The sequence below is a fragment of the Emydura macquarii genome, unplaced genomic scaffold (assembly GCF_026122565.2).
Source record: "Emydura macquarii macquarii isolate MOO-44397 ecotype Brisbane River unplaced genomic scaffold, CSIRO-AGI_Emac_v2 contig_573, whole genome shotgun sequence".
Lineage (NCBI taxonomy): Eukaryota > Metazoa > Chordata > Testudines > Chelidae > Emydura > Emydura macquarii.
The window spans coordinates 364,094-373,124 of NW_027130710.1; the positions used below are offsets into that span (position 1 = coordinate 364,094).

A 9,031-nucleotide genomic window follows, 5' to 3' on the forward strand; every position below is an offset into this window, starting at 1 on the left:
CTTTGGCACCCCCTGGGCTCCTTGAGCCGTGTCCAGAGCCAGGCACGGGCCGAGGGGGGCGGGGAGCCTGGGCTCAGACTGGAGGGCAGCTCCAGCACAGCAAAGACTGGAGGTGGAGGGCATTGTCCCAGGCCTGGGGAACCCACGTCACTCCTCACTGTCCTGGGGAGCAAACCACCCCCCCTTGCCCCTCTGCACCGTCTGGAGCGGGAGGCTGGGACCAGTCCTCTGGGGTCCCCTCACACTGGCCTGTCCAGGGCATACTGGCAGGAGCCGGGGTTTGCGGCTGGGCTGGGCAGGACCTCGAGGCCAAAGGGCTGGGGCTGCTTTGGCCGGAGATGCGGCCCGGCCAGGCTTGAGTTGCAGGGGTTCCGGTAGACGAAAGGCGAAGCTTCGGGTCCGCAGGAGGGGGCGGCAGGCCTGGGGGGGCCGGCCAGGCTGCTGAAGTTCTCCAGGGCCGGGACCCCAGGCACGGAGGGGGCCGCAACGCCAGGGAAGACGGCCGGTGGGGAGAAGGCACTGAGATTCACAGCGTTGAAGAGCTGGAAGCCTTTGGCAGGGAGGGGGCTGGCAGGGAAGCCCTTGGGGGCCCAGCCGTTGTAGGAGTAGCTGGGGTAGAGCTCTTCGTTCAGCGGGGGGCCGAAGCCCCCCTGGCACAGCTCCGTCTGCAGGTACCGCTCCTTCTTCCGCCACTTGGCTCGGCGGTTCTTAAACCAGACCTGACGAGAGAGAGGGCGGGAACGTCACCTCGGTGTCACCCCAGCCAGCCCGGCAATTCGAGCCATTCCCACGCCCCGCAACTTGTGCCAGCCCTGCCTCGGCCAGGAGAGACTCCAGGGCATCGCCAGCCAGGCCTGTGTGCCCTAAGTCTGGGGGGGCTCGGCCCAGCTGCTGGCACCCATCTCCCAGAGCACCCCCCGCAGTTGACAGAGTGGCCGGATCCTGAATGACCCCTGGAGGCAGAACCCCCTTCCCACCCTTCCCCGGTACAAGCCTGGGCCTTGTGGACGTGGTCCATGCTCTGTGACAAAGGACCTAGGGAAGCCACGCTGGTATCTTTGCCCAGCCCTGGGTGGCCCCATCCAACCTGGGACAAACGTCCCGCGCCCAGCGGGGGGGCATCTGCTCACATCAGCACTGAACGTGGCCCAAAGGGAGCCCCAGCCTCTCCAGCTCCGGGAATGACTCTCCCAGTTTTGTCTCCCTCCGTCACTAATTCCTATGCCCCAGTACATGGGTCTGGCCTGAATCCGCAGACTCCACCCCTGTGATGAGCTTTTTCTGGTCTCTGCTGGTGCCTGCATGCAGGGCAGGGGAAGCCAAAGCTCTGGGGCACGATGGCAGCATGGCAGGCATCAAAGGGCTGGCCCAGGATTTCGCTTGAGCCTGCAGGAGACGTGGATCGGAATTGGGTATTGCCTGGCGCTGTGCTATCCGGGCGAGGACAGTTACCAGGGCTGTGTGTAGAGCAGAGGGTTCCTGGCCTGGCCCTGCCATCGGCATTGGTAACATACCGGCACAATGTGCACTGCATGCTTCTGCAGTGGATGACCTTCCAGAGGACAATAGCCTACTACTGCTACCAGCTCATGGAGAGACTCCTCTAGCTTCTGTACTACAGCGCTCCTGGAAGGATCCTGCTGGAGGCTGTCACTGCAATCCCACTCATCGGAAGGCCCCGCTCTGTAAGAGCCGCCATTGGAGGGGACGGCAGACCCCAGACTGAGCCTCGGCCCCCCCTGCGGTAGAGACTGCCCCCTACTGGCGTGTGTGAGGAAGCAGGCTCTGGCTCACCCTGATCCTGGGTTCCGTCAGGTTGGTCCAGCCTGCAATCTCCTCCCGGGTGCTCATGTCCGGGTAGCGGTTGCGCTGGAAGGTGGCCTCCAGCTCCTGCAGCTGCTGGCTGGTGAAGTGAGTCCTCTGCCTCCGCAGCTTCTTCTTGCCCAGGTTCATCTCCTCTTCGCCGCTGGAGCCGGATGACTTGCAGCGCGAGCTCTCACCGTTCTCTGTTGCAGGAAGCCAGGGGGGTTAGTGGGAGAATCATCATCGGGGCCAGCCCCAGGGACCCCACAGATAAGCACAGGAGTCTCTGCAGCACCAGCCAAGGAGCCAGGCCCCAGTGATGCTATCACAGCCCCCCAGAGTTGTGTTCCCAGCTTGGACACTGACTCCCTGGGACCCTTAGCAAGTCCCCTCCCCGCTCCTCCTGGACTCCATTAGCATGGTCTGGAAGGAGAGTGCCCCCCATCACCTGGGTCAGCCCCATGCTCCCAGACTCAGGGTTCAGGTGATCCCTCCCCATCTGGAAAGAAGTTGTAACTCTCTAGCGCAGAGAGGACACGGGGTTTGCGGGCTTGGAAGCAGCAGTTTGGCACTCAGGCATGGCAGGGACGGAGGCCAGGGAAGAATCGGATCAAATCGAAGATTGAGAGGGGACTTGATTACAATGTGTAAGTAGAAAATCCCAGGCACTAACGGGTCCTTCCATCTAGCCGAGAAAGGCAGAACAAAAGCCAGCGGCTGGAACAGCTGAAGCCAGCCCAATTCGAATTAGAAAAGGGACCCATTTTTACCAGGGAGGGGGATTAACCATTGGATCAAACTCCCCCGGGCAGCGGTGAGCTCTTGATGGAAGCCTGGCCGCCTTTCATCCAACACACATCATTCAGCCTAGTGCAGGGGTAATGGGGCTACGATCTCTGGCCTGTGCTAGACAGGGGGTCAGAGCGGGTGATTTAATGATCCCTTTGTAGTACCCCTCACCCTGGCACCTGCCACAGCGGTGATGTAGCCACACGGAGAGCTGTCCTGGGGAGAGAGACGGCCAGCGAGAGGGCAGCCGGGGCTGGGGAGCGGGATCCCCTCCGAGGGGCAGCTGGAAAGTGAAGTGTCAGAGAAGAAGGAGGGAAGGAGAAGTCTCTGGCTGCTGAGCTAGTGGGTGATCTGCAGCCTGGGCTGGCGGGGAGATGACCAAATAAAAGATGCACAGGAGAATAAGAGCAGGGGATTGGGAAGGAGGAAAACAGGGAAGATTTCCCGTCAGGAGAAGCAGAAGAGCAAACAGAGCTGGGTCTGTGAGCAGACACTGCTGGAGAAGGGGCGTGGAGGGAAATAAAATCAACAGCTGTACCAGCCTCAGGGGAAACCTGAAAGGAAATAGAGTTGACGAAAAAAACGACGGCTGAAAAAAAGAACTGACGGCCAAAAAGCTGCGTGGGATGAAAACAGATCCTGAAACCAGCAAATGAGACGCCCACCCACAGAGGTCCTAGAGTCATGACCGGAGAACGAGTGAACATCTGCCAGCAGACAGTTCAATGGTGTCTAATGGCCAGGTGGGGGCCGCTAGCGGAGGAAGCCCCACTTGTGGATACACTCGGTGACAAGAGGGACAGCCACGGGGCCATCGAATCTAAGCAGCACATCAGGGCGAAGGGAAGAAAGGACAGGACAGCGAGAGTGGAGAGTGAATCGAGACAGACAGACAGATTCCCTGTCAATAGAATGGGTGTATTTAGCTTTGCAGGTTCCCCAGACTCTCAACCTCCAGGCTTCCCCACATGCTCCGCAGACAGCTCAGTTCTTTCCTCCAGGATGAACACAGCTTGAAGCATTAAATGCCCTTCTCGGGGCCTCTGCCTCCGGCTGAATGGCAGTGCCGGTGAGCCAGGGGCCCTGCAGGCAGGATGCCCACTGGTGCAAAAGGAATGCTAAACTGTATTATACGTTCGGCCGCTAGGTGGAGATGTGTGTAAAACACCTCACGTAAAAGAACCTCACAACGGGCAGAGCATTAAAGGATCTTATGTCGAACACATGTGGGGTGTACAAGCGAGCTCTGTAGCCTGTCCACATCTGGTACCGGACGATGACATGGTGCCAGGAGTAAAATAGCAGGAAAACAGCAACACAGGCTGCAGACAGAAGGAACAAAGCAACAAAGGTTGCAGGATCTCATTCGCAATGCCCCAGAAAACTTCAGCTCTGACAACCCTTCAGAGGGGACAGATGGGAAACAAGATTTTGCAAGATTTAGCATTGCTATTAAACTCCACAAAGAAACTGGAGATAGAGAGATATCATCTTTAAATTATGCTATGGGGAAGCAGGCATAGTATATCTTTAAATGCTTTGAATTTAAGGAAGACAGTCACAAAGATGATGATGGAAGGGCTCTGGCTATGGTTGATGCATATTTTATACCTCAGATAAATTGGGTTTGTGAAGGAGCATGTTTTCACCAGAGAATTAAAAAATGAGAGGAAAATGTTGAATGTTTTATGAAATGTTTTATGTTGGCTGAAAACTGTGATTCTGGGAATGCGAAACACGAAAATATGAGAGATAGGCTGGTTACTGGGTTAACAGATAAAGACTTTTCCCAGCAGTTACAATTAAAGAGAGATTTAACCCTATACAGATATCAAAACAGTCAGAATTAGTCAAACAGAACAAAGGGCAGGAACAACTCGAGAAACCTGAAACTAGCTGAGAAGCTATAAAGAGACACTTGAGTGTTACAAGTCATTATCATAAAACCTCTGAGGCAAGGAGAGAGATCTCCCAGCCTAAGAGGGACAAATTCCAGCTGACATGCACAAGGTGCGGAAAAAGTCACATCCCAGGAGATAATGCACATCCAGCCAGAGGCGCACACTATAATAAATGCATAAAATATGGACGTTTTGCAGCTGCTTGCTGCATGAAAGCAGTTAGGGAGTTGACTAATATTACAGACAATCAAGAGCCATTGTTTCTGGGAACTATCACTGGTGATGACACGGAGCCTGCCTGGAGAGTGCAACAGAATATGACTGACTTTAAAACTGACTCAGGAGCTGATATCACAGTCATCTCAGAAGAGACGTTCAATCACCTTCACTCCCTCCCAGAGCTGAAGTCACTGGACCCGGCCCTGACTAGCCCTGGTGGTATTTGAACTGCACAAGCCAGTTCAGCACAGAAACAACTTACAAAGACAAAAGTTTTGCATTCAGAGAGCATGTGATCAAGGACCCCTTCTCTGCCACTGTGTGGACACCACGATGGGCCTAGTGAAAAAGGAGGAAGAACTTCACAGAGGATTTCATGGTATTGGACTTTTGAAAGTAAATCCAGAACAAATCAACTTAAGAGACAATGCTGAATCTTGAGTGTACAAACTCTTCTACCAGAGAGACCTTGGAAGAGACTAGCTGCAGATTCCTGTGAATTCAGAGGATATCATTGTCATTGTGCACTGTTTTCCCAGGTGTATAGAAGTGATGCACTTGAAAGACATAACATGTCAAGAAACTGCAGTTCACCTTTGCTCACTTTGATATTCCAGAACCTAAGTCATTCCAAATGAAATACGATTTTGATCATATTGTTAACAGCCCACATTATCCACAAGCAAACGGAGGTGCTGAGAGAGCTGCATAGACAGCCAAGAAAATCTTACAGCATAAAAATCCATTCCTTGCGTTCCTGAGTTACAGATCAACACCAATAGGGGCTACTGGATATAGTCCAGCACAACTCCGGATGGGAAGATAATTCAGAGCTCCGTTTCTGGGGCTTCACCCTGCTTGCTGTGACCCCCAAGGAGAACACAGAGGACCCCCACAGCTGGAGCCGCTCCTAGCTGGTGTAACAGTCTGGGGACAGATCTGCCGGGATCGGGCTGTGACCCAATGCCCTCTGGCATAGGAGGACCTGGGGACAGGGATGCCCTGGGTTCACCGAAAGAAGGTCTCTACTGAAAGCCTGTGTCCTGACCCCTGGCTTCATACCCACGGCGGGATGTGCGGGCGGCGGTTGTGTGAGGAGCTATGTCTGTCTGTCTCCGTGTCAATGAACAGTGATGCGGTTCAGAACTGGCCTCCAGTGACAGTCGAAGCCGCAGGCTAAGGAAGGGTTGGGAAATCTGCAAAGAGAGGAGATTGACGGGGAGAGGTGACCCAGCTGGGGAGACCCCTGTTCACGAGGATGTTGGGGGGTCTAACTAAGGGGTACGGCGGTGCACCCGCCTTCCTTCCGTCGGGGAGGATGGGCTGCCTGCCGGCTTTGTCTGATCTCAGCCCAAGTGGTTGAAAATGCTGGGGGACAGGACTTGGGGCCAGCTAGTTTGTAGGGGCCAGGCGAGCGCCTTGTCAGTTACGATTCGGCCCTAGAAAGCGTTTTGATTTGGTGTTATATGGAACCATTTGTTTCCCACATTCTTACTCCCGCCCACTTGTGTCTTCATGGTCACTGGCTCTCAGTGCTGTGTGTGAGCTGAGCTCTGCAGGCTGGCGTGTGCTCTTCCTTTGGGAACAGCAGCTCTGGGCATGGATCAGGGGCTGGGCACTCTGGAGGGATGCACGGGGCTGGGCATGGGGCTGCTGCTACTCATGCAGAGAACATGAGGCCTGGAGGCGGGGCGTGTGCTGCCAGGGGCTGGTGGAGTCAGGAACTCCTACCAGCAGGCGCAGACTACCCGCCGGGGGCGGCGAGATGCCCTACGACCCTGGATGCCCCCCGGGAAGCGTCACACGAGCTCTGAGGCTGGGAGGAATGCAGCCCATGTTGTCTGTGCGCTGTCTGCTTGCGTTGTCGCTGGACTTACAGAGGGGGAAAAATCGTTGGTTAAACCAGAATGAAAGCATCCCAACAGCTGCTAAGGGAAGTCGGTGAGGGAGCAGAAGCCCTGCCTTTGGCGAGGGCACTCCGAAGGAAGAGGCTGCGTTCTCCAGGAATCTTTTTGAAATTAAAAGTAAAATATGTGCAGAGATGAGAGAAAAAAATACAAGTGAGAAAAAAATACAAGATTTTCTTCCAATAGTGGGTCCTAGCGGCCTCTATATAAAGCCAGAGACTTCCTTCCTTCCTTCCTTCGAGATCTCTCTCTTTCCAACAGCCGTTTATTTTAAGGGCATTTTCCAGCTTTGGATCTTTCCACTGGCTGTTTACACTATTGTTTCTGTAAAAGACCAGGGGGACAGAGGGTTGGGGTGGGGGGAAGTTTGGCTGAATCCAAATCCCTTGGCATTTATTCATTTATTTATTCGTTTATTTTTGTCTATTAAGCAAACCCCAGACCAGTTCTTTCATGTTCCTCATGTGGGATTAGCAGCATTTCTCTTTCAAATCCAGATCCAATTTTTTTTTAAAAGACAAACTCCTGAAGGCTCAGCCCTGCACATCCAGATGCACGGGTTATGCAGAACAGGGTGCTTAGGGAAAGTGTGTGTATTCCACCATTTCTCTATTCAAATTGTTACTAATCCCTAGTGCCGCTGGTTGTGTATTTTCTGCGAAAGAGTCAAAAAAAAGAAAACCCTTTTTGTTTTTTCCAAAATGTTCGTCGTTTTTTTTAAATTCTCGGGTTGCTTTCAAAAAAACCTGGAAACGTTCAAATGAAACTTGAATGTTCCACGCCAAATTTCATTGAGAAAATGGCCTGTGTTTCATCCAAAAATAAAGGGTGGTGGAAAATGTGCAAGCAGTTCTACCAATAACCCATGGCTTTCCCGTGGCCCTCCCCGCACATTAACCAACACAAACATCCCTGCACCTCTTCTTACAACACTGGAGACCTGCTCAGCGCTAACACCCCGCAGCCTGGCCGGTCTCTTCCCAGCCTGTAACGGCAGCTCCAAGACGGGGGATTCATGCTGAAACCACAGCCTTGGAATCAAAGACAAACCTCCCCTGGACGTTAACAAGGCCGGAGGAGCCTTTACCACTCTGCCTTCCTTACGCTTTGCAGTGTGGGCTGAGATTTGAAAGGAGCTAAAGGGAGTGAGGTGCCAAATTGCCTTTGAATTACAAAGTGCCTAAAGCCCCCGGGCCTGGTGTAGACGCAGCGTTTGTTCCATTAGGGATGTGACTAGAGGTACCCCAGCACAGCCCCTGGGATGGGCACTTTTGGACTGGTGTCTGGTGCTGGCCGCCCCCCGCTTGGATAGGAATCACTTAGCCAGCATGATCCCTGCTAACAGCATCGCAGGGCGGGTGCCAACTGACCAGCAGCCGATGGAAACAACACAGGGGAGGGGGGCATCTGTGCTGCCAATGTCTCGGTTCCTATCATTGCCCCCCCACCCCGGGAGTTCAGGCCCCCCCGTTAGCTCGCGCTGTCAGGAGCTTTCCCCAGCCACAGCAGCTGCGGGACCCCTGAGCAAAGAGACTGGCATGTCCCTGGGCTTGCCCGGCCCTTCCTCACCTGCACGCTCAGTGCTGGGGATCTCCGTGGAGTCCCTCGAGGGCAGCCGGGCACGGCGCCCTCCCGCGTTCTGCAGCAGCGTCGACATGCTCCCCGGCCGCTTAAAGTCCAGCGACGCCTGGGAGGGGAATCGCGGGGGCCCAGTGGCTTGAGCCCCCCCAGCCCAGGAGGGCCTCAGATGCTGAACGGACGTGCCGGTGGGAGGGGGTTAGCCGACGACTGACGTGGGCCTGGTGCGATCCAGTTCTCTGACAGCCGGCGAGCGGCCCCGCTCCGGTGACTAAATCAACCCGCCGCCTGCCTCGGCGAGCGCCGCTAGCCATTGGTCGAAGGGATCGGGTTCCCCGAGCCGTCCAGGTCTGGCCGCTCACCCCCGAGGTCACGTGTGGCTTGTTAGAAGCTATTTGGCTCCCTGGCAATTTGGGCCCATCCCCCCCCCCCAACCCCCCTGTCCCGGGCCAGCTGGAGGTCTTTGGCTGGCTGGGAGGGAAGAGGGAGGGGTGGTGTGTCGGGTGTCAGGACAGCTGAGCGCGGGCTGACCGGCTGCCAATCAGGGGCGGTCTCGCGTGCAGGGACGGACGAGGGGACAGCAGCTGGGAGCTGGTGGCTGACTACCCACAGCTGTGGCTACATGCTGCAATCTAGCCCCTGGAAAACAGCACCCCCAGGCCCCTCCTACAGTCCTGGCTCAGGCCAGACGCCGAACGAAGACCACGGGGCTGTCTGAGCCAAACCGTAGCGTGGCCGTCCGTTGTCAGACGCATCCACCTTGAAATGCAGCTTCCCGTGGGCTGGGTGGGCAGTGGGCACGCCAGCCCCAGGGACCGGGACACTCAGGCCATG

At 55.4% G+C, this 9,031-nt stretch overlaps 1 protein-coding gene across 1 annotated transcript; it reads right to left on the reverse strand.

Moving 5' to 3' along the window:
- Positions 1 to 239: 239 nt before the first annotated feature.
- On the reverse strand, positions 240 to 8,276 carry LOC137147925 (pituitary homeobox 2-like). Its single transcript, XM_067540348.1, has 3 exons — positions 8,189 to 8,276; positions 1,795 to 2,006; positions 240 to 719 (listed from the first exon to the last, which is right to left on the reverse strand). Exons 1-3 carry the CDS (start codon positions 8,274 to 8,276, stop codon positions 240 to 242), a joined length of 780 nt encoding a protein of 259 aa, XP_067396449.1.
- Positions 8,277 to 9,031: the final 755 nt, after the last annotated feature.

Excerpts from the sequence above, each read along its gene's own strand:
- LOC137147925 (XM_067540348.1), bottom strand. The coding sequence starts at position 8,276 with ATGTCGACGCTGCTGCAGAACGCGGGAGGGCGCCGTGCCCGGCTGCCC. Across the intron at positions 2,007-8,188 it reads CCCCAGCACTGAGCGTGCAG|AGAACGGTGAGAGCTCGCGC; the intron begins GTGAGGAAGGGC and ends TTCCTGCAACAG. Across the intron at positions 720-1,794 it reads TGACGGAACCCAGGATCAGG|GTCTGGTTTAAGAACCGCCG; the intron begins GTGAGCCAGAGC and ends CTCTCTCGTCAG.